This window comes from Camelus dromedarius, chromosome 4, assembly GCF_036321535.1.
Source record: "Camelus dromedarius isolate mCamDro1 chromosome 4, mCamDro1.pat, whole genome shotgun sequence".
NCBI classification, from domain to species: Eukaryota; Metazoa; Chordata; class Mammalia; order Artiodactyla; family Camelidae; genus Camelus; species Camelus dromedarius.
This window is the reverse complement of record NC_087439.1, coordinates 88568143-88593361: the sequence shown is the minus strand read 5'-3', so window position 1 is coordinate 88593361 and position 25219 is coordinate 88568143. Positions and strand designations below refer to the sequence as shown.

General features: G+C 47.1%; 3 protein-coding genes across 3 annotated transcripts; 1 reads left to right on the top strand and 2 right to left on the bottom strand.

Annotated features, from left to right (window-relative positions):
* Positions 1-236: 236 nt before the first annotated feature.
* LOC116152961 (small cysteine and glycine repeat-containing protein 1-like) lies at positions 237-842 on the bottom strand. The gene has a single exon (XM_031451142.2). The coding sequence runs from the start codon at positions 809-811 to the stop codon at positions 500-502; it is 312 nt and encodes a 103-aa protein (XP_031307002.2). The 5' UTR covers positions 812-842; the 3' UTR covers positions 237-499.
* Positions 843-16296: 15454 nt separating this feature from the next.
* On the bottom strand, positions 16297-17071 carry LOC135321230 (small cysteine and glycine repeat-containing protein 6-like). The gene has a single exon (XM_064485427.1). The coding sequence runs from the start codon at positions 17012-17014 to the stop codon at positions 16697-16699; it is 318 nt and encodes a 105-aa protein (XP_064341497.1). The 5' UTR covers positions 17015-17071; the 3' UTR covers positions 16297-16696.
* A 1625-nt stretch (positions 17072-18696) lies between these two features.
* Positions 18697-19471, top strand: LOC135321229 (small cysteine and glycine repeat-containing protein 6-like). Its single transcript, XM_064485426.1, has one exon. It carries the CDS (start codon positions 18742-18744, stop codon positions 19069-19071), a length of 330 nt encoding a protein of 109 aa, XP_064341496.1. The 5' UTR covers positions 18697-18741; the 3' UTR covers positions 19072-19471.
* Positions 19472-25219: the final 5748 nt, after the last annotated feature.

Sequence of the window (25219 nt, the reverse complement as noted above, 5' to 3'; positions counted from 1 at the left end):
ATTTCTGTATCTTTGTCAGTGCCAGCCCATGGAGAACCATAATTAATGCTAGTTTAATAAAAAAAAAAAAAACTAAGACTAAGACTAAAACAAGGGAAACTGTTCAGAATTTATTTTTGCATTTTATTAAGAAATTTTTAGAACACCACATAGAAATATCTCTACTGCCATGGACAGGACAGATCATTTATAGGAAAGACAAGAAGACAATCCATAGACAGAAAAGAAATTAAGGAAAAAGTGAAAATCATTACCTCATTTTTCTGAGCTCAATACTCAGGATGTTTTCCATCTTCTTTTTTCCATGGATGACATTGAATAAAATATCCATCGATGTACCTTAAAAATGGAAATAGTCACTTAAATTCACAGCATGAGAACCAAAGAGGGAAGTGCAATGAAGCCCAGGTGACAGGGAGACAGCAGGGAAGAGACAGAGGGATGGAGGGAAACTTTAGCGTTGGGAGCAGATTCCCCAGTAGAACCTGCAGACCGCCCCCTAGTGGCAGCACTGCCTCTTGCAGCACCTCTGCTGACAGCAGCACCTCTGCTGACAGCAGCCCTTCCCGCAGCCCTTCCCGCAGCCGCAGTCACACGAGTGGCGGCGGCACGTGCGGCGGTAGCAGCAGACCACGGGGGTGTTGCAGCAGCTCCCGCAGCAGCCCCCACAACAGCCGCAGCAGGAGCGCCCCCGGTAGCACCTGTACGAGGTGCAGCTGTCACAGCCGCCACAGCCACCGCCACAGCCACCGCCGCAGCCACCACAGCCGCAGCCACCGCAGCCACAGCCACCACAACCACAGCAGCCCATGGTGTCAGTAGAGAGGACTCAGGAGAGGGGAGGATGGAGACTCAGGAGGTGAGGAGCGTCTGATGTCGCCTTCTGCCCCAGGGGCCCTTAAATACTGTCCCTCCTCTGCTGTAACCCAATTGCCACGGAAGGATCTCACAGGACCTTTTATTTACTTCCTTCTTGAGAACCTTGAAATAACTTGCTATTTTTAGCAGAGCATCCTCCTTTGGGAACCTGGAGTTCTCTGTTATGAATGATGTATTTGTGTGTCATATCTTTAGTCCAGAACTAGGAAAGTGAAGGCTGAAGTGTAGGGAAGAGAAGGTCTCAGGGGCTCAGGATGTTGCCTGTATCTCAGACACGACCATCGTAGATGTTTCCTGGGTCTCTGGGCACTCAGCAGGGTTTCTGCACGGTGCTGGGCACCCGGAACGGAGAGCAGGGAGAGACCGGACAGCCTCGGCTTCAGGGAGAAATAGATCAAAGGAGGGCATTTTCAAGCTTTCTTCTCTGGCTTTCAAAAGCCTAACTTATCAAGGAGTTGCCAGTTGTCAACCAGGGACCCCAAAGCCCTGGGAGCAGCACAGAGCCAGCAAAGCTGGGGCGTCTCCCCTCCAGAAGCTGCAGAGCGTGTCCCCAGGAGGACTGTGGCGTGGTCCCTCCCTGGGAGCTGTCTGGAGCTCCTGGCCAGGCAGATCTCAGTTCTCAAGACAGTCAAACAAGAACATACCTCTGCGGACCGCTGTTGACACCTGCGGGCTACCCGGGGCAGAAGGACATGGCCCGACAGGTAGACTCAGCCAAATGGAGACCAATCATTGCAAATAAACATTCCCCGGGGCCATGGTCGGGCAGAAACCCTGGGTTTGGCCACAGGTCTTAAACCTGGAGAGGCACGAGAGAAGGCCAGCCACCGGATGAAAGCCTTCTTATTTTTGTTTCCCAATTATTTAACAGAAAAGCAGCAAACAGGAACTTCCCTCTTGGCAGATGACATAGAAGGAGGCTACACAAAACTATATTTTTAGCATCTGACGTCACACACATTCTCTTGGGCTTTTTGGATGATTTTTAACAATCAAGCAATTCTTCTTGTGAACAAAGAATCTCAGGGACCCCGAAACAGCAAAGCTGTGTTTTAAGGTGAGATGCAAACATACATGTTGGGATGTCTGCCCTTTCCACTTCGATCTGGTTCTTACTCATTCATCCCACAAGTTTCTGTAACTCAGGGGTGAGTAATGAGTCGAAGTAGACAGAAAAACCATCTTTTTCTATCCTGCGATGCCAAAGAAGTAGATAGAGAAACAGCATTTCCCTGGCTCTAGGTTCAGACGTTAATGGCTATAAAACATTGAAGATTATTCTTAAATGTTGTAGGCATTCAGTTAAACCAACAGCTGGCTGGTGAGCACTTACAATGGGCCAGGCACTATTCTAGACTGCAGTGCAAAACATATATACACATTTGTGTTCTTATGGGCACAAAGATCTTAAAAGGGTGTTCTAATGCAAATATAGGTTTAAGATGGGACTTAGCAATATCAGCTGGCCAACAACGAAGGACGTAAGAGGCCTCGTGAGATCGTTTATGGGAAGTGGGATAAACAACAACAAGGGGTCTCTGGGCTCAGCTCCTGAAGATGCTATATAAGGGGCCCCTAGCAGGAGGCGGTATCAGACCCCTCCTCACCTCCTGAGTCTCCGTCCTCCCCTCTCCTGAGTCCTCTCTACTGACACCATGGGCTGCTGTGGTTGTGGTGGCTGTGGTGGTGGCTGCGGCTGTGGTGGCTGCGGTGGCAGCTGTGGCTGTGGTGGTTGTGGCTGCGGTGGCTGCAGTGGTGGCTGCAGTGGCTGCGGTGGTGGTTGTGGCGGCTGTGACAGCTGCACCTCATACAGGTGCTACCTGGGGGGCTGCTGCTCCGGCTGCTGTGGGGGCTGCTGCAACACCCCCGTGGTCTGCTGCTACCGCCTCACGTGCCGCCGCCACTCGTGTGACTGCGGCTGCGGGAAGGGCTGCTGTCAGCAGAAGTGCTGCTGCAGGAAGCAATGCTGCCACTAGGGGGCCGGTCCGCAGGTGCCACGGGGGTGTCTGCTTGCTCCCAATGCTAAGGTTTCCCTCCATCCCTCTGTCCTCTCGCAGCTGTCTCCCTGTCACCCGAAATTCCCGGGACTTTTCTTTTTGGTTGAGTTTCTCAGACTCTGAGGCTTTGGTGACTCTTGCTTCTTAAGACTGATGGCAGGACATCTTATACAAGGAAATCCAGTGGGAAAAGGGGGAGAGCATCTCGGTTATTCATCAGTGGCTCCGGTGGCTGCAGCACTTGGGGACGCTGACAGTCTGCTGACCCTGGGGGAGGCGGCCTGGTCTCCGCCCCAGGCAGTAGCTGCAGGGCCGGCCTCCCCCAGTCCGTTCCTGTCTGCTGCTCCCAGACCCACTTGCCCTGCTGGGTGAGGTTTGTCCCTTTGGGCTCTGTGTTGGGACCTTGTTTTAATTTCATCTCTTTTTGCTTTGACTACAAGTCTTCACACCTGAAAAGTATCTCACCAGCAGGAATAATGAACATCAAAGCTGTGAGCACTTCTTAGCACCTGCATAGCAGCCGCAGCCCCGACCTCGAACCAGGAGGACTGCGATCCTCCGTGTTCTGTCCTGTGACAAGTGTGCGTTGCTTTTGTCTACCAAGGTCTGCCCCTGCCGCCTCTAAGTACGGTGGGTTCCTGATTTCACAGTGGCTGCTTTGTATTTCTAGTTATTACATAGCAACCTTCTAAATATCTAATAAAGTAAGCTGAGTCATCCTTACAAAGTTGCCTCAAAAGACTTTCTTATTTCGTGGTTATCTCTGAGGGAGGATGGATGGGCAGTGTTGAGTAAGGAGGAGAAGAGACTTCCCTGGGCTGGGTTGCTTAAATGTGATCACAACTTATTCTTTAATGGAAGATCTACTTTCATCAACATTAACATTTTAAATGTTTCATTTGTTTCTAATCTGTATTGTGACCTTGTTGCAGAGAAATGTGTTACAGCTCAGTTGTGACAGCAACCTGGATCTGAGCGAGAGATCAAGTAGTACTCAGAGAGTTGGAGAACTCGGTTTATTATGCCAACAGGCCCAATGGGGTTAGCACTCCAAGCTCTGAACCCCGTCGGTAGGTTTACACAGGCTTTTACAGGCTGCCAGTTTACACTTTGCAACATCATATGCCAATAAGGTATAACAAAAGATGACTAATTAGAAATAAGATTTGTAGAAATGGACCAATCAGGAGGGACAGAAATAACCAATCAGGAGTGAGGGAAATAACCAATCAGGAGTGAGCTCCATGCAAATGAAGTACTACAAATGGACCAATCAGGAGTTAGCTCAGAGAACCAATAAAATTTTAGGGGTCAGTTCCAAACTCCTAGAAGTAAGCTGTTTCAGAGGCAAAGAGTGAGATAAAGCTGCTAGGCCAGGGAACCGGATGGTCCTGTCAGGAAAGTAGTGGCCCTGCCAGGGGTTCTGCTGGTCTTTTTTTATAGGGGTTCCCACCTCATTCCCCCCTTTTGATGCTCTCTTTAACATCTGTAGTGAGCTTCAACCTTTAGAGTGGTGCCCCTTATTCGCCATTGGGCTCTTCCTGATCCAGAGGCCGGTACTGAGTAACTAGTCGCTGTAGACTTAGTGACTCTATTCATGAGCTAATGAAATGAGTAATGAGATTAAGGATGCAGGAACCAAACAGCAGTGCTAGAAGGATCATAAGGAGGGGAACTGGTAGGGGGAGGAGCCAGGAGGCCCAAGTCCAGAGGTTATTCCACTGTGCCCAGGAATTTGCTGATTCCTGGTTTCTGCATTCAGCTCGATCTCGTAGTTTTTGGACCATATTTCTGACAATTCTTGATTGATTTACATAGAAACAGCATTCCTCATTTAGGAAGAGACAGAGTCCCCCCTTTTTGGCGGTGAGCAAGTCTAAACCCCTCCTGTTCTGTAGGACTACTGCTGCTAAGTAGTCCAACTGGTTTTGTAGAGTCATTAAGGACTCGGCCACTTGTTTTAAATCTTCAATGACCTCAGCAGATAACTGCTGGTGATAGTGGGATGATGAGGCTATTCCTGCTATTCCTGTGCCTACTCCAGTTGCTATTCCCAGCCCATCGAGTAGTGGTATTAACTGGATGGCCCTTTTATGTCGAGTATGGGCCATCAGGGGTATGGGAAGGCTCTGGTTATTAGGTATTATGTCCATCTGAGAGGTAAGGAAGGCCAACGTGCAAGAACTTGTCCAGCTGGCTGGCAGGTACCGGTAGGAGTGTGCCCCACATACAAAAAAGGTTCCTGGGTTCAGTGTGCACCAGAGTTTGGTAGGCATACAACCATGTGCAGTTGTGCAGTTATGGGTTTGGGCACACTGGTCAGTGGCCAGATCTCCTACAGGATGTTTTGTCCCCGGGTTGGAGATGCAGTCAGGAGCTGTATGGGCCAATTGTACATTAACTGACTTGGGGCTTACATCTGCAGTCTGAGGACCACCCAGGGTGGCCATTAAACTTGGTTAGATCTGAGAGACCTACCGGGCTGGCTACATGCTGGAGGGGGCCGGGACGCAGGCAGAGCCAGCAATCACTTGCTAGTTGTGGGTTAGTAGCGTTAAGAAGGTAATGGACCTTGTTTATTAAGGGACTTAATTGGGGGTCCTGGTTATAAGGCATGAACCTGTTCTATTTTTCTTTTCCTAATCCTTACCAGGTCTATAGGAGGGCCCTGAACATGTGGGCTGGGGGTTTATATCTAGGGAGAAGGCCCCTGCCAAATGCAATTTGGTTAATGGGTCCCATTGGAACCCCCATCATTGAAGGAGATATGTCAGCAACTACTTTTACAAGTAGCAGAAGGGTTTGAGTTTTTTTCTAACAGGGAGGTATGGTTCCTATAGCAGACACTGACTGACCATTAGGCTTCCTATTGTAGAGAGATAGAGCACAGCTAGTATTAGTTTCTGGCCTCTGTTTCAGTCCTGGGGTGCAGTGGCTATCAGTCCTACAGCTAGCAATATAGCAACAACACTCATTAATAAAATTAAGTAAGGGCGCAGTTCATTTTACGTCTTGATCGGTGGTTCCTCAGGCTTCCGCTGTGCATTGACTAGCCAGCTTCCGGGTGTGGCTAGAGCAAGGCTTGGTGCTCTCTGGCAGGTGAAGTGGGCATCTGTGGTCTTGATTTCAAGTGGCTCCTCGATGTCCTGGTCGACTCTCCAGACGTCCTCGTCTCATGGTGATGCTTCTCTCTTTACTCTGATGTGAATCCACGGGGTGATAACCTGCAACTTTAAGAGCTGTCAGGATGGTTATGTAACTGGGTAGGGCCCCTCCAAGTGGGTTCAAGGGGTTCCTTTTTTCAATCTTTTACCCAGACTTGATCTCCAGGCTCATATGGGTGTAACATTGTTCCCAGTGAGACTGGGATCCTGTCGGTTACCCACCTATGGACTTTCTGCATAGTTTTTTCGAGGCCCTGCATTTGCTTATGAAGTTCTAAGTTTCCCACTTCCCTAATTCTTTCTCCTAGTATCTTCAGGGGAGGGGGTCTCCCATATAGGATTTCAAATGGGAGAATCCCATCTTGGACCAAGGGGCATAGAGTACCCACTGGAGAGCCACGGGCAGAGTGTAAGTCCAAGGTAGTTGAGTTTCTTGACTGAGCTTTATCATATCCTTTTGTAGGGTCTGGCCCATGCGCTCTCTCCTCCCTGAATTCTGGGGCCTGCAGGCCTCATGTAGATTCCAGCAGATGTTTAGTGTTTTTGCCACTTGTACTATTTCTGCCACGAATGCAGGTCCATTGTCTGACCCTATGGTTAATGGCATCCCAAATCTGGGAATAATTTCTCTGAGTAAGGCCTTTGTTACTTCTCTTGTCTCCTCAGTCCGTGTTGGGTATGCTTCTACCCATCTTGAAAAGGTGCAGACAAAACCCAGCAAGTAGTTGTATCCTCTGCTGGACCCCATTTCTGCAAAACCCATTTCCATATCTTTAAAAGGAGGCTGGCCACAGCACTGGATTTCTCTTGGTCCAGTTGACCCCTGTTGTGCATTGTTCTGGGCACATAAGAGGCAGCGTGCTGAGACTGAGGCACAGAGGGATGGAAGTCGAGGGATCAGACAGTACCGTCCCAGCAGGGCCTCTAAGGCAGTCTTCCCCAGGGGGGTGAGCTCATGTTGCTGAAGGACACCTGGTGGGCTCATCGTTCAGGTATATATATCCATTTGTCAGGCATCACCCACCATCCTTCCTTTCTGCTGGTTCCTCCTTTAGTTTTGGCCCAGAGTTTTCCTCTTGGCCATATGCTGGAGATGTTGACAGCAGTTTGGGTGCTAGTTGACCTTTGGGATGGCCCCAAGCTCTCTGGCATTGCCCGACTGACTTGCTGCTTTTTGCATAGATTGATCTGCTAGTTGGTTTCTTCTGTTTATGGGGTCATTTCTTTTTTTGGTGTCTTTTACAGTGGATGATTGACATCTCTTGGGCTCCCAAATGGCCTCTCATAGTAGTAAATGGGGACTTGTCTGGTTTTGGGGCCATGGTGGTCTTAGACATGTTGGTTAGTTTCTTTGCCTTGGCTCACAGCCCATGTGGAAGGGCTCTCTGGTATGTCCGCAGAGCCTCCCGTTCAGCTTGGGAGTTAGAGTTCCATTCTTGTCTTGTGTCTGGGGCTGCATCCTGGGCCCATTCCTCCGCATCCATGGCTCCCTCTGGGGCCTGCTCTTGTAGCCATTTTCTAGTTTCTGTTATGATCTGCTTTCTTTCTTTAGTATTGAAGAGTGTCAGTAGCAGCTGTTGAATGTCATCCCAAGTCGGCTGGTGGGTCTGGAAGATGGATTCTAGGAGGTCAATCATGGCCTGAGGTTTTTCTGAATATGGCGGAGTGTGGTGTCACCAGTTCAGGAGATCTGTTGTACTGAAAGGCTGGTAGTACAGGATGGAGTGACCAGGCTGTATGGAGCCATCATTGTTAACTTGTTGGGGCCCTTGGGTCTCCCAGAGAGGCATCTGGAGGGTGGCTGCTGGCTGGGCAGCCTGCAGGGCCCGACAAAGTTTCCTCCCCTTCGGCTCCCAGCTCAGAGCCCAGGGCAACCATGGTGGTACAGGCGGCGGTGGACCATCCAGTAGAGGCAGCTGTGGTGGAGCCGCAGAAGCAGGAGGAACATATGGCAGGGGTGGCATTGGCAGTTCTTCAGGGTTCTCCCAAAGGACTGGCCTCATTGTATCTTTCTTTTTCATCTTTAATGTCAGGACCACGAGGATCTTATATTGTCCCTGACCATTCCCGTAGACCCGGACCTATGGAGGCAAGGTTTGGGCGATCGTTAGCCAAGAGTCAATATATAGGAATTGGTCAGGGTGCCCTGGGGGCATGGTGATTATCCAGTATATGGCCCTGACAGCTGACAGGTCGAGTGTGCTTTCCAGGGGCCTTCCCAGTCCGAAGGTGGGCCACTCTGACTCACACAACGTGCACAGTTTTTCTGGTGACAATTTAATTCCATAGTTTCCTGAGAAAACCTTTTTGAAATTCTTAATCATGCAGTCCAGAACTGTTGGCTTTGATTCTGAGGCTCCCATTATTATTTGTTGGCAGATTTTATGGCCTGTAGGTGTTGGTCTGCTCCTGGCACCAAGGACTGTGACCCCAGTATCTCTGTTTTTTTCCACTCTTCAAAACAGGGAGTTTTCAAAAAGCTCGCTGCCTCACTGGGCCTAATACCTATCTGCCCAGCTGCAGGTGCTGCCGATGAGTTGGGGCTCCCCATTAGGCAGGTAACCCTGAGACTCCCCTGGGCCTGGATGAGCTCTAGGGGTCCCTGCATAAAGTCTTTCCTATAGCCTGAATTGACAAAATATGAGGCCAGGATGGCCGGCCGGTGGCAGAATAAGTGGACCAAAAAGGGGGACCTCAAAGGAGGGTTTCAGCCAGTCCTGGGGTGGCTCCCTCTGGCTCAGGTCTTGTGGTCTTAATTTTAGACAGAGGAGTAATATTGAGGCTGGTTTATTAATCGCGACAGGATATTCTGGGGGACTGGTGACAAGGTCGGGTCTGAAACTCTTTAAAGTAGTCTCATCTTAGTCCCCAAGGGCACAGAAGTCTACTCATGAGCTGTTCTATGTCCCTTTCCCTCCCTGTGTAGCCACTCTGTGCCGGTTTCGCAAACGAGACAAAGGGAGTGTTTTTGCTACATCTGCCTGGCCGCTCCCCTCACGGGGACGAAGGTGCCTCTTAGCTTTGGCAGGTCCGTATAAACTGCTGACTCCGATCGATAACCCAAGGGGCTGATACCGCCATGAGCCGTATGAGGTCACCATGGAACCACAGGTTGGGACTCTCTCGATCTCCGTAGCAGAATGCCGTGGAGCTAGAAACTAGAACCTGATTACATGCTTCACAGGCCACACATTCATTCACACAAATACACAAAGATTATTTGCACATCCGCCTCCCTATCACTGGGGCATCCCTAATCTAACCTAATCTAACCAGATCTCCCCATCCAGACTACTGTAAGATGGGAAGCATAACCTGATCTCCCTGTCCGGACTACCGTCAGAAGGGGAGCCTGTAGGAGGTGATCAGTCTCCACTTCTGTCCACTTGGACAGAACCTGAATACCCTAACCTATATATGGACACTTTCTGGGGCCCCTACCTTGTTTGGCCATGTTGCTTGGTGAGTTGGTCCGTCCCTCCACTGAGTCCAGTTGGGGCACAGCCGCCCAGAGGACTGAATCACCTCCACGAAGGAGGACACAGAATACTGTTGGGTGGCACACCTCCTTGTTCACTTTTGGAGTTCCCAACCTCCAGGAGGTTGCTCCACCGCCCCGGTGGCTCAAGGGACCGGCGTGGTTGGAATCTCGCTGGGGCCTCCAGAAATGTTGCAGAAAAATCTGTTACAGCTCAGTGTTACAGCTCGGTATTACAGCTAAGTTGTGACAGCAACCTGGATCCAGGCGAGAGACCAAGCAGCACTCAGAGAGTTGGAGAACTCAGGTTTATTACACCAACAGGCCCAGAGGAGTTAACACTCCAAGCTCTGGACTCTGTTTGTAGGTTTATACAGGCTTTTACAAGCTGCCAGTTTACACTTTTCAACGTCATATGCCAGTAAAGTATAACAAAAGTTGACTGATTATGAACAAGCTTTGTAGAAATGGAACAATCAGGAGGGAGAGAAATAACCATTTGAGAGTGAGGGAAATGGGCCAATCAGGAGTGAGGGAAATGGACCAATCAGGAGTGAGGGAAATAACCAATCAAGAGTGAGCTCCATGCAAATGAAATACAACAAATGGACCAATCAGGAGTTAGCTCAGGGAACCAATAGAATTTTAAGGGTAAGTTCCAAACTCCTAGAAGTAAGCTGCTTCAGAGGCAAAGAATGAGATAAAGCTGCGGGGCCAGGGAACTGGATGGTGCTGGCAGGAGAGTAGTGGCCCTGCCGGGGGGTCCTGCCAGTCTTTTTTTGTGGGGGTTCCCACCTCAACCTGAAATATTCTTTTTTTAAAGAAGATCTTCAGTGAAATAACAGCAATAGCCAAGCACTCACACTAAGCTTGACAAAATGTCCCTTGGGCATCAGGATTATCTGCCATTGTGACCCAAGCATACTCCTTTTTAGCCAAAAAAAATCATAAAAGTAGAGAATTTCACATATATATTAAATTCAATGTGGGGGGGTATCTTTCTCACAAGTACATTTCCTCAATAGAAATTAAAATCCTTGTTTAGTCACAGAAGACTCATTTCTGCAGATTTTTAGACAATTCCAGGTGTCCCTACAATCTAAATATTCTCTATAACAGAGCAGAAAACCACTTCTCAATTTAGAATGGTATTTTCACATTGAATGTGAACAAATCAGGTTTTGGAGTTATGCAATTTTTAGGTGAATGGTGCTATCTCTTCTGAAAAAAAAAATGAATTTTGCATAGAAGATCACACCCACACCACTACCACCATCAGCATCACCACAAACCATCCGTTTGTATTTAATAAGCATGAATAGAGATAGGTAAGAATTTCATATTCCAAGATGTTTTAAACAGTGTTTTCTCATTCCCCATTAGCTATTTTTGAAAATGAAAAACGTCGAATTGGGCATGGAGAAATAGCCACTCCTTTACATTATCAGCAAGAATGCTAAAAGGTACTATTTCTTAGAACAGCAATTTAGCAGTTTGAACATTTTTGTTTTTACGTGTTTGACTTTCAACTCAGAAATTTCCCATCCCAGGCAAAGGTGGACTGTTTACAAGGCTTTTCATGGCAGTGCAGTTAGAAACGAATAAAATAGTAAACGTCTGCCACCGAGGTCAGACTGAATGTCGTATCTGTGCAACAGAACACTGCACGGCTGTCAAAATAGGAAGATCGATCTATGCCCTGAGAATGAATGACTTGAGATCTAGTATATGTTCAAACAGTAAGCTTCATTGTGTCCAAGATCATTTACGTAAACAGAAATTTAATAAAAGAATTGTAAGAGTCAGGAGACTGATGATAACAATGAGGTATACATGAGATGTTGTTCAGATGCCTGGGGAGTGAAGGGGATTCGGGAGATTTCAGGAAGAAAGAAGACCTGACTTGATGGAAACCTGCAGGCTTCTCGATGGCACACCACCGCCAGTGCCGGAGTGTCCTGTGACATCGCACTTGACTTTAGTGCCCCAGGGAGCACTTAGCTGGGGACCAGTGATCTGAATTCTTCCAGTTTCGTGGATTCTTTTCATCTCTTTAAGCACACGCAACTGCCTCGGGGCTGCGCTGAGGGACTGCAGGCAAAATAGAGGCAGGGAGAGCCTGACAGGGGCTTCTTCATGACCCTGTGAGGGGCAGGGGTCTAGTTTTCAACTGACCAAACGCCTCAGTATCTCCAGGTTCCTAGGGGCTAAAGTAAAGTAATTTGAGGGGGAAATCAGGGGATTCTTATATTCACATTAGCTCAATCAATAGGCATTAAGTAGTTCACCCTAATTTTATTCCCTGCAAGTTTTTAGAGTCCTGTAGATCCTGTCCAAAAGGTCCTCTATCCTCTGAGAAATAATAGACCTACAACTGTCTCTCAGACTCCTGAGGAAACACACCCAGATGAGAGAGCCTTTTCTCCAAACACAATGACCACAGCAGTGAGGATTGTCTGCGTTGAATTACCATTTCCTATTTAGAAATTTAGTTCAGAGTAATTAATCATGAATGAATCTTTGTTGAAGCTGGATAGCTGGGAGTTAGTTACATATGTCTGAATGAGATCTGTTGCCTGCCACAATCAGTAAACAAAGGATGCTGAGGTCATCAAGTCATTAGACACTACTGCCTCCCGGAGGGGACCAGCGAGAACTCAGGATGGAGACAAGCAGGCAGCCCAGCCTCTGCTGCCACCCCCAGCTGTGCCCCCTGAGGGAACTCAGGATGAGGGGAAAATGGGCAGGAGACTGGCCCTGGATGGCCAGCTGCATATCAAAGGAATGATTTCAATGAGCTCAGACCTTTGTACCTTCCTATACACAGAAAAGCTCTAAATTCCTAAACAGATATCTGGTTTTCTTTAATTCATAGTAATCTTTGGATGTTCCCACTACCTGGTCTTTGTTGCAAAAACTCCTATGTATCCTGTCTTCCTGCCTCTTCAGAGCAGTTTCTGAGAGCAATCTGAGATGCTGCCTCCCAGGCTCCCATCCTCAGAATGTCCACCAAATAAAATTTACCTCTCAACAGTTAGGTTGCGCATTATTTTTCAGTTTACATATGTTTAAAGTTCCTTTTTTTGTTTGTTTTGGTTTAATGTATTTATTTGTTTATTTGCATATACATACATATGTTTGTTTTCATATTCTTCTTCATTAAAAGTTACTACAAGACATTGAATCTAGTTCCCTGTGCTATACAGAAAGCTTCTTTATAATAAACAGTTTAAAAACACAAAAGATCAACAAATGTGTTCAGTTAGAAAAAGGTGCTTAACCTTACTAATAATCAAGAAAAATACTAATTTTTTTCATCTGCTATATTAACAAAACATTATTTTTAGTATCTATCTAGTGTTGATGCTGATTATAAAGCAAGCATTGTACACTGTGGGTTCGAAGACCTGACATATTTTTATAGAGGGCAACTTTGTAACTTTCCTCTGTATGCAAAACATGGATAACCTTTGATGTAGTAATTCCATCCTTAGGAATTTACTCTAAGGAAATAATCAGAAGGGAGAAAACACTTGATGTGTTGCTAACATTTATCCATCTCTGACTTTGCAGATTCAGTTCATCTGCAAAATAACCATGTGGATTAGATATATTATTATTATTATTATTATTATTATTATTATTATTATTATTATTATTATTACTATTATTATTATTACTATTATTATTTCCATTAGAGGAATAAGGAGACCAGAGCGGTGAAGTCACTCTGTTGTGGAAAGATCTGCTCTGGGCCCTGAGGAGACAAATAACTCAGAGACAGGGTCTTGGAACTTGGAAGAAAAGAGGCAGCTTTATAGCTTTGCTGGGCAAAGAGGACTCACAGCAGGCTAGTGCCTTTAAAACCGTGAATCCACCTTGGGGATGGGGCAGGGGGATTATATCCATAGCTTAAACAATAAAGCATGGATAACAATCAACAGAATTATTTCCTTCTCATAAGACTCAGAGTTGGGTCAGGGCGAATCCCTGTGACCAATTCCATAGAGGCTGGGGCTTGTCAGTCTTTTGATCTGTTTATCTTATAAGTGCCCAAGGTGTGGTCTTCTTGGTAATTTAGGCTATTTTGTAAGGTTACAGTCCCATGACCTTCTGCTTGGAGAACTACTCAGAGACCAAGCATGATTACTACTTTCGATTACTGGAATAAAGTAGAAACAGTAAAATTAGTAGCTTTATTTTAACTACAGGACTAGAGCTATGAGTAGCAACTGGTCAGTCTGGTTAGTTAACTGTTTTAAAGGCGAGCATAATAATATGCAATCTGTTAGCCTACGTGCAGCCATTTTATTAATTTTCCTTCAATTTTACAAACTAGTAAGTATTAGAGCTGGGATCTGACCCCAAAACCGGGGGGTTACTGTGTGTGGACAATCATTACAGGATTAAAGGTACATGCATGGGGTTTGGCCAAATAAACTGCACTACATACATCTCATGGTTATCAGATGAGCCTCAAGCACATTTCACTCTCAGACCCGTGCTGTCTGTACTCGCTTGTGTACAAGGCTGATCTTCCCTATAAACATCACACAGTGTTTTCCAAACAAGGACAAACTAGTGTCGAGCTTCACATCACCCAAATGTCCAGGAGTCTAATGACAGTAGGTCCCCATTTCCATTAAACCCCTCAGTAACCGCTGTGTGATGTGGGGGAAAGGCTGGCTCCATCCCCAGCTTGCTGCTGGAGGTTTGTCCCTCTGGTAGTCACTGCTGCCTCACCCTCTGCCTCTGCACCTCCCACCTCAGCTTGTCCTGAGAGGTCCCTAGGGTGCCAGGTCCCACACCCGGGCCCAGCTGTCCCCACTCACAGTGCCCACCCAGGCTTTTCCACCTCCAGCCTCCTCACCATGGAGCCCCTTTGCTGCCTCCACTGAATCTAGGGGCCCCTGCTCTGCTAGGCTGGTGCACCCTGCTGGAGCTCCCTGCCCTTACACCGTGCAGCCCACTGCCCCTTCCCTCCTCAATCCCCAGGGTGGAGCAGGGTCTTCCTTTAATTCCCCACAACCTTCCAGACCCAAGATTACAACCAAGTAAGTTTCCATGTAAGGTTCAAGGACAACAGGAAGTGACTTAAAACAGTGACCAATGACCAGTACAGCCTTGCTCTTCAGCTCTGCGAGCCTCCGTCCACTCCTCTTGCGTTACTGGAGCCCGGCATCACCAGCCAGCTCCCCTCCCCCTGCAGAAATACCCCGAGGCATGTCGCTCCACTTGTGGTCCAGGCACAAACCACAGTGAGATTCCAGTGAAATCATTTGCCCACCCTGGGCAGGGCTGCACCCTATGTCCTATTCTGAAACTTAACGCAGCTCAACGTGCCGGACTCTGGGAATATCTGCTCCCTCCAAGGTATATCCCGCTTTATTCCCACCCACACAGATGTGGTCTTGTTTCCAAAGCCCAGTTTCACAGAAGGACAATTCCCTCAGAAATTGTTAAACCACCATCTGTCTCTCCTGATGCCTGGAGTATTTCATTTATGAGTTATGTGTATGGGATGTGGAAACTAAGTCTGTGCTGAGAAGTGCCAACTTCTGGCCTATTGATTTTCATGGTCCCTCTCTCACTAGGGGTCAAATTGAACTGGGGCATCTTTTCTAGAGACTTGAGGTCAGTGCTCCAAACCATTTGTGAGCACCAGCTTGAACAAGAGCACACATGGCCTGAGGAAAGGAGACCCCTGAATCTGTGCCAAGAAAAGGAAAACAGCTACCCAGACAGTTTTATGTGACTGCAACTAAAAGACCTGCCAAATCGCTGTGACCCCATGGAACCTCCCTGCCTGCCTCTTCCAGATCAGGGTGAGTGCTCATCTCCCTTGTGGACCTGAATCAAAGGAGCAGTGACCTGAAAGTAGCTTGAAGTCTCCCCACTAAAAATGGAAATGGCTTTCAACTTTTATATGAAACCTTTACTGCTCTATCTGAGGTTTTACAGGGGTGCAATTACAGGAGAGCAGTCAATTGACAAGTTTACATGTTTGAAACTGAACTGTTGATCTCAAAAGAGTGCTTGTCTTCCAGACACTCCCTTCCCAGTTACTGTCAGTTAAGAGCAACTTCATCCTTTCGGTTGCACAGACCGAGAAGACACTGGCATCACCTAGGCTCCGATTTTCCTCTCACGCCTGCACATCGTACACTGTGTGTGGTTCACCAACAAGGGAGTCAGTGTGTGGTGGAAAGTAACCTCTTAATTTTTATGTTCCTATAATAGGTTTCCTTACAATAAAATTAGTGTTTTAATAATGCACAACTTCTACTAATACATCTGTTCAATTATGGCCACACAAGTATTTTATGATTTTAATCTACAAAGAGACAGTTAACTAGTAAAGGCAATGAAACAAAAAATCTCACTAAATTGGAGTCAGATTGTAGACAGTTAACATAATCAAACTAAAGAAACCAAGACCTAAATAAATAGACTTTCCTTTAGGTGCTGAACTTCATCTGACTATAGACACTGAGATCAAAAGTTGTTAGAAAAGTCGATCTAGAGGTAGGGAGAACGTGATGTCATAAGGGTCCAGAAATACAATATTCCCAGAATCCTTTTTCTGGCTTACGTAAAAGGACAGTTGTAGACACCAAAATTTTACCATCATGTAAAAATGTACTAGAGACAGATTATCCACTGATTACTCTAAACCCATCTCAAACACACATTGGGAGGTCTTACTCATTTGATGGGTTTAGTTGAATCTTTGGCTGAGACACAGTTGAACAAGAAAAAAAGAGAAGATGTCGAGGAGTCTTTGAATGCTGATTTTATGTGGTTTATTGGGAAAAGAATTGTCTTAGGTTTACAGAACCAGAAAGCTGTAACAGAGCTAGAGGATGGAGAAGCCACAGGAAGAGGGGGAAAGAAATGGAAACAAGCATTTCAACAGTAAAATACCAAGAAACTGTAACATTAAAACTCATCACTCCACTTTGGTGGGCTGACACTTTGGTGATGGACGGAGGGAGACTGTATTGTAATTTTTCATTTGGAGACAGGATCTCAGGATGGGAAGATCAAACCCTTCAGCCTGAGAACCAGTCTCATGTCACCCTTGTGACATTCAAATCAGGGAGGGCTGGCAGAAAGAAAGAAAATCTTACCAAGGAGGCAGCTCCCTGCAGCATCTTCCCAGAAGCGGGAGCCGCCCCCTAGTGGCAGCACTGCCTCTTGCAGCACCTCTGCTGACAGCAGCACTTCTGCTGACAGCAGCCCTTCCCACAGCCGCAGCCGCAGTCACACGAGTGGCGGCGGCACGTGCGGCGGTAGCAGCAGACCACGGGGGTGTTGCAGCAGCTCCCGCAGCAGCCCCCACAGCAGCCACAGCAGGAGCCGCCCCGGTAGCACCTGTACGAGGTGCAGCTGTCACAGCCGCCACAGCCACCACCGCAGCCACCACAGCCACAGCCACCACCGCAGCCACCACCACCGCAGCCACCACCGCAGCCACCACAACCACAGCAGCCCATAGTGTCAGCAGAGAGGACTCAGGAGAGGGGAGGACGGAGACTCAGGAGGTGAGGGACGTCTGATGCCGCCTCCTGCTGGGGGGGGGGGGGGGGGCCTTATATACCATCTTCAGGAGCTGAGCCCAGAGACCCAGCCTGTGCCTTGTTGTTGTTTATCCCACTTCCCATAAACGATCTCACAAGGCCTCTTACATCCTTCCTTGTTGGCCAGCTGATATTGCTAAATCCCGTCTCTTAAACCTATATTTGCATTAGAACACACTTCTGAGAGCTTTGTGCCCATAAGAATGTAAGTGTGTATGTATGTTTTGCCCCGGGGTCTAGAATAGTGCCTGGCCTGATGTACGTGTTCATCAGCCAGCTGTTGGTTTAAATAAATGCCTACAACACTTAAGAATAATCTTCAATTACTTGTAACCATGAAAGTCTAAATCTAGAGCCAGGTAAAAGTCCTGTTTCTATGTCCACTTCTTAGGCATCGCAGGGTAGAAAAAAGGTTGTTTTTCTCTCTACTGGTATTCATTACTCACGCCAAGTTATAGAAACTTTTTGGAAGAATAAATAAAGAGCAGGAACCCAAATGGAAAGAGCAGACATCCCCACATGTACTTTTCATCTCTCCTTTAAACTCACTTCTGCTTTTCCTGGCTCCCTGAAATACTTTGTTCACAAGAAGAATTTCTTCATCATTAAAATGGACAAAAATAAAATACATTTGTGTGATGTCAAATGATAAAAATATAATTTTGTGTAACTTCCTCCTAAATTATTGGCCAAGAGTGAAGTTCCTGTTTGTTGTTTGTCTGTTAAATAACTGGTAAACAAAAACAAGACAGACTTCATCTGGTGGCTGGCCTTCTCTCGTGCCTCCATGGGCAAGACTAGTGTTTCAGGCTGACCATGGCTAAGGGGGAATGTTTATTTGAAATGATTGGTCTCCATTTGGCTGACTCTACCTGTCAGTATGCCTCTTTGTGCCCCGGGTATCCTCAGGTGTCAACAGCGGTCCGCAGAGGTATGTTCTTGTTTGACTGTCTTGAGAACTGAGATCTGCCTGGCCAGGAGCTCCAGACAGCTCCCAGGGAGGGACCACGCCACAGTCCTCCTGGGGACACGCTCTGCAGCTTCTGGAGGGGAGACGCCCCAGCTTTGCTGGCTCTGTGCTGCTCCCAGGGCTTTGGGGTCCCTGGTTGACAACTGGCATCTCTTTGATAACTTAACCTTTTGAAAGCCAGAGAGGGAACCCTGAAAATGCCCTCCTTTGATCTATTTCTCCCTGAAGCCGAGGCTGTCCGGTCTCTGCCTGCTCTCCGTTCCGGGTGCCCAGCACCGTGCAGAAACCCTGCTGAGTGCCCAGAGACCCAGGAAATGTCTACGATGGTCGTGTCTGAGATACAGGCAACATCCTGAGCCCCTGAGACCTTCTCTTCCCTACACTTCAGCCTTCACTTTCCTAGTTCTGGACTAAAGATATGACACACAAATATATCATTCATAACAGAGAACTCCAGGTTCCCAAAGGAGGATGCTCTGCTAAAAATAGCAAGTTATTTCAAGGTTCTCAAGAAGGAAGTAAATAGAAGGTCCTGTGAGATCCTTCCGTGGCAATTGGGCTACAGCAGAGGAGGGACAGTATTTAAGGGCGCCTGGGGCAGAAGGCGGCATCAGACATTCCTCACCTCCTGAGTCTCCATCCTCCCCTCTCCTGAGTCCTCTCTACTGACACCATGGGCTGCTGTGGTTGTGGTGGCTGCGGTGGTGGCTGTGGCTGTGGTGGCTGCAGTGGTGGCTGCGGCTGTGGTGGCTGCGGCGGTGGCTGTGGCGGTGGCTGTGGCGGCTGTGACAGCTGCACCTCGTACAGGTGCTACCGGGGCGGCTCCTGCTGTGGCTGCTGTGGGGGCTGCTGCGGGAGCTGCTGCAACACCCCCGTGGTCTGCTGCTACCGCCGCACGTGCCGCCGCCACTCGTGTGACTGCGGCTGCGGCTGTGGGAAGGGCTGCTGTCAGCAGAAGTGCTGCTGTCAGCAGAGGTGCTGCAAGAGGCAGTGCTGCCACTAGGGGGCGGCTCCCGCTTCTGGGAAGATGCTGCAGGGAGCTGCCTCCTTGGTAAGATTTTCTTTCTTTCTGCCAGCCCTCCCTGATTTGAATGTCACAAGGGTGACATGAGACTGGTTCTCAGGCTGAAGGGTTTGATCTTCCCATCCTGAGATCCTGTCTCCAAATGAAAAATTACAATACAGTCTCCCTCCGTCCATCACCAAAGTGTCAGCCCACCAAAGTGGAGTGATGAGTTTTAATGTTACAGTTTCTTGGTATTTTACTGTTGAAATGCTTGTTTCCATTTCTTTCCCCCTCTTCCTGTGGCTTCTCCATCCTCTAGCTCTGTTACAGCTTTCTGGTTCTGTAAACCTAAGACAATTCTTTTCCCAATAAACCACATAAAATCAGCATTCAAAGACTCCTCGACATCTTCTCTTTTTTTCTTGTTCAACTGTGTCTCAGCCAAAGATTCAACTAAACCCATCAAATGAGTAAGACCTCCCAATGTGTGTTTGAGATGGGTTTAGAGTAATCAGTGGATAATCTGTCTCTAGTACATTTTTACATGATGGTAAAATTTTGGTGTCTACAACTGTCCTTTTACGTAAGCCAGAAAAAGGATTCTGGGAATATTGTATTCCTGGACCCTTATGACATCACGTTCTCCCTACCTCTAGATCGACTTTTCTAACAACTTTTGATCTCAGTGTCTATAGTCAGATGAAGTTCAGCACCTAAAGGAAAGTCTATTTATTTAGGTCTTGGTTATTTTAGTTTGATCCTGTTAACATTGTAAAATCTGTCTCCAATTTAGTGAGATTTTTTATTTCATTGCCTTTACTACTTAACTGTCTCTTTGCAGATTATGGCCATAAAATACTCGTGTGGCTATAAGTGAACAGATCTATTAGCCAGAGTTGTGAGTTATTAAAACACTAAACACTTTGATTATATTTTATTATAAACAAGCCTATATAGGAACATAAAAATTAATAGGTTACTTTCACCCACACCCTGAGTGCCTTGAAGGTGAAAGCACATACAGTGTACATACAGCGTACAACGTGGATAAATCCCCCTTTGGGATGTACTGCCCTTCTCTATGAACTACCCCTTAGGATTCTCTACCAAAGTCTGTTCCGCATTCAAGGCAAGAAATGAAAGTGGCAGAAGAGGGCTCAGTGATCAGGCAGCTGACTCCGGGACTGCAGAAGTTGATTTACTCCTACTGGTTTCTGCTGGACCAAAGAGGTCCTGCCCTCCCGCTGTCTCTCCCACTCCTCCTGGCAGTGCTCACAGCGAGTAGATGCTTCAGAAGTGTTGCACTGAAAAAAACTGCAGGAGGCACCGGGCGGGGTCAGCGGGGCAAGCGGGGGTGGCCGGTAGGGGGTGGGGGGCAAGGTAAAAGCACACAGCAGACAACAAGGGCTGGGATGCTTGCTGGGAGAGGCTGTGGGACGATCTCACTGGCTCAAGGGACAACGGGCTCTTCCTGCCCGGCCCCAGTCTGTGCTCAGATGTCCCTACACAATCACACTGATACTGTTTGCTGGGGTGGGGGTGGGGGTGTTATTACTGGTTACTACTTGCCGGCCATCCCATTAATAGAGGCATCAAAGGATAATAATATAAATAGATGAATTTGCTTCAGCATGTATCTGGCCATCACTAACTCTGTCAAACACTGCGCCCAGCGGGGTAGGATATACAGAAGTCAGCAAAAGCCGGGAGCAAGCCTGCACTAACAGAGAGGGAGTAGACCTGAGCGATAAAGCCTTTACTTTTGAGGATCGTGGCAGAATCACACATGCACACCAGTGACTTAATATTTTTGTATACACATCGTGTCCCCTCAATGGAAAATATTTCTTGAGTGCCTACGATGTTCTAGGCACTTTTCTAAGCATCTAGGATATTTCAATGAACAAAACAGATAAAAATTCCCACCCCCAGGAATTTTTTTTTGGTCACAACTGAAGCTTTATTTTAGTACGTTTCATTCTTTTTAGAACATCCCTGACAACTAGAAACTTGTATGTAAGGGTGATTTTTATAACGGTAGGGTAAATATAATATAATAGGTGGTGGAATTGTAACAATAAATAGATTTTATGTATCGATGCACACTTTGACATCCCACAGGTAAAAAAGTCATACTCTATAAATACTCTATAAATAGTGGATTCCAGATTTGTCTTTGAGGGTTTGCATGTTATGAATATTTCCGGACAGCCTATTTAGGAATACATTATAAATTTTTTTAAAAAAATCATAAAGCATTAAAAAATATTTAATCCCTTTTTTCTACAAAGAATGAACATTTCTTAAATATTACAAATACTGAAACAAATATATTAGCTTGCAAATATGTATAATTTACTAGTTTACACTTAAAAATGCAGGATCATCAATTACATGTAAATATATGTATTATATCTTAGATCAAATGAACAATTCGGCATTACTCTGGAGCTGGTTTTGCTGCATTGCATGTGTGCCCAGGGCACAGTTACCTAATAGCCAGCTCAGGCAGCCGACCTACTATTCACTGTCAGGCTTACAGGAGTCGGACCACTAACTCTAGCAAAGAGTCCAGGAATTAAATGATAATTCCTGTAACAATCGACCCCAAATGGCCAAGACTCAATTAATAAACTGACAGCTCCCCTAGTTTTTGTCCCTTCTTCCAACTAGTGATGAGCCAGAGAAAGCCAAATATGCACCCCAACCAGTCACATAGGTCACCCCACTTTACAGCGCTCAGCTCCAGCTTCCCCACAAAAGCCTCCAGTCAGGGGCCACCTGGATTCTTCCCTTTTTCCACCATAAAGCTCTCCCACCCTGTTTGCCTGTGAGTCTCTGACAAAAGGCAAGTGATTGTGGGTGGCCCTGTTGCCATAGCAGCTCTGAATAAATAGCCTCCACTCATCCCCTTTGACTGCTGTTCATTTATTTCCTCAAGACTCAAGAATTCCACCCCTGGTATATATACATCCTTGCACGCTTGCTCCAGGAGCTGTATACAAGATTGTTCATAGCAACACTGGCAAAAACAGCAAGACCTGGAAACAATGGAAGGTCCAGTCATCTGGTCAGTAGATGAACAAATGAACAGAAGTATATCCATAGGAAGAAAACCAAAGGAATGCTGGGCGTGAGCACTAGCGTAGGAACTAACCTGGGTGTGGGGGTGCAGATGGGTGGGTTGCGGTGGGGAGGAGCCTTAGAGTTAGACCAGCTTGTCAAGGTCCCAGCCTATTAAACTACTAGAATGCTTAGTAAAGAAAATAAACAAGACCATGCTTAGAGTGCACTGTGAATGCACTGTGAACCAAAGAGATTATGGTCTAACATTTTCTGTGCCTCTGAAGTCTGTATAATAATAAAGTATATTAACATGTGATGTCAAGGAAAAGAAACAGAGCAGAGTACGAGAGATTTGGATTGCAGAGAGGGTGCAATTTTATGTTGGATAGTCCAGTTAGCACTTGGGAGAAGGTGACACTGGAGAAAAGACTAGAAAGTGAAGTGGAAGAGAACTGTCGAGTTATCTGGAACAAGAGAATTGTGGACAGTGGGAAGGACCATGAGAAGGTGAGTCAATGAGGGTGCTAGGTGTAGGGATTTTAACAGGTGACGGGGAGACTGCATTTCATGGGTGTCACTGTAAGTCATTGTCTACTTCAGCTTTGACTGTGGGTGGAGCAGGCAACCTAAAAAGGGTTTGAGTTGAGAAAGGAGACCACTGTCTTACATTGTAAAAGGATTGCTCCAAACAGCACCTTGAGAGGTGACTATGGAGGGGCTGCGATGGGAGCTGGGCCATGTTGAGGAAGCTCTTGCTGGTTGCAGGTGATGGGGCCCTGACTTGTGGCGCATGAGCAGGTTGTGTTCTGGTGATGTCAACTGGATTTGCTCATCAATGACGTGCAGGTGTGAGAGGAAAATAGGAGCCCACATGGTGCCAGGGTCTTCTAGGTCAGTGCAATAGAAAGGATGAAGTCCTTGTTAACTGAGAGTAACTGGGAAGGTGGTCTCTGGGAGAGAAGCACTCCTTTGAGGAAGATCAAGAGTTCACTTTGAAACATGTAAAGCTTAAGGTGCCAATTGTCATTGCTCCTGTAATTGCACCCCTGTAAAACCTTAGACAGAGCAGTAAATGTTTCATATAAAAGTTGAAAGCCATGTCCATCTTTAATGGGAGACTTCAAGCTACCCTCAGGTCACTGCTCCTTTGATTCAGGTCCACAAGGTAGGCGAGCACTCACCCTGATCTGGAAGAGGCAGCCAAGGAGGTTCTGTGGGGTCACAGCGATCTGGCAGTTCCTTTACTTGCACTCATACAGAACTGTCTGGGTAGCTGTGTTTCTTTTCTTGGCATGGATTCAGGGGTTTCATTGCCTTAGGGTGTGTTTGCTCTTGTTCATGCTGGTGCTACAAACGTGGAGCACTGACCTCAAGTCACTAGAAAAAAATGTCCCAGTTCAATCTTAACCCCAGTGAGAGAGGGACAATGGAAGTGTCAACTTCTCAGTAGAGACTTGTATCTACACCACATAAAAGTGACTCATGAACTGAAATACTCCAGGCATCAGGAGTGACAGATGTTGATTTATCAAGTTCTGAGCTAATGGTCTTGCCTGCAAACCAAAGGTTTGGAGGCAAGACCACCTCTGTGTGGGTTGGAATAAAGTGGGATTTGCCTTGGAGGGCACAGATATTCCCACCGTCCACCACCTTGAGCTGAGGTAGATTTCAGAATAGGACATAGGGGGCAGCCCTGCCCAGGACAGGCAGATCCTTTCATTGGAGTCTCACTGTAGTTTGTGCCTGGACCCCAAGGGGTAGCAAGATTCATGGGGGCATTTCTGCGGGGGGAAGGGAGCTGACTGGTGCTGCTGGGCTCCAGTAACGCAAGAGGGGTGGACAGAGGCACCCAGGGCCGAAGAGCATGGGTGTGTCAGTCATTGGTCATGATGTTGAATCACTCCTTGTTGTCCTTGAACCCTAGTAGAAACTTGTTTTCTTGTAATCTGGGGTCTGGGAGGTTAAGAGGAATTAAAGGAAGACCCTGCTCCACCCTGGGGATGGAGGAGGGAAGGGGCGGCGGGCTGGATGGTGTAAGAGCAGTGGACTCCAGCAGGGCACACTCAGCCCAGCAGAGAAGGGGCCCCTGGCATCAGTAGAGGCAGCAAAGGGGCCCCGTGGTGTGGAGACTGGAAGTGGAGGAGCCTGGGTGGGTGTGGTGAGTGGGGGTAGCTGGGCCCAGGTGTGGGACCCAGCACTGTAGGGACCTCTTGAGGTGGGAATCTCCATAAAAAAAAGACCAGCAGGACCCCCAGCCTGGGCCACTACTCTCCTGCCAGCACCATCGGATTCCCTGGCCCAGCAGCTTTATCTAACTTTTTTCCTCTGAAGTGGCTTACTTCTAGGAAAGTGGAGCTCATTCCTGATTGGTCCATTTTCCTCACTCCTGATTGGTTATTTCTCTCCCTCCTGATTGGTCCATTTATACAAAGCCTGTTCCTAATTAGTCAACTTTTGTTATACCTTATTTGCATATGATGTTGCAACGTGTAAACTGGCAGCCTATAAAAGCCTGTGTGAACCTACAGATAAGAGTCCAGAGCTTGGAGTGTTAACTCCTCTGGTCCCACAGGCGTAATAAACCTGAGTTCTCCAACTCTCCGAGTGCTGCTTGGTCTCTTGCCAGGATCCAGGTTGCCGTCACAACTGAGTTGTAACACCGAGCTGTAACACTGAGCTGTAACACGTTTTTCTGCAACACTCTCAGGACAAGCTGAGGTGGGAGGTGCAGAGGCAGAGGGTGGGGCAGCAGTGACTACCAGAGGGACAAACCTCCGGCAGCAAGCTGAGGATGGAGCCAGCCTTTCCCCCACATCACACAGCGTTTACTTTGGGATTTAATGGAAATGGGGACCTACTGTCATTAGACTCCTGGACATTTGGGTGATGTGAAGCTCGACACTAGTTTGTCCTTGTTTGGAAAACACTGTGTGATGTTTATAGGGAAGATTAGCCTTGTATACAAGCAAGTACAGACAGCTCAGGTCTGAGAGTAAAATGTGCTTGAGGCTCATCTGATAACTATTAGCTGTATGTAGCGCAGTTCATTTGGCCAAACCCCTATGCATGTACTTTTAAT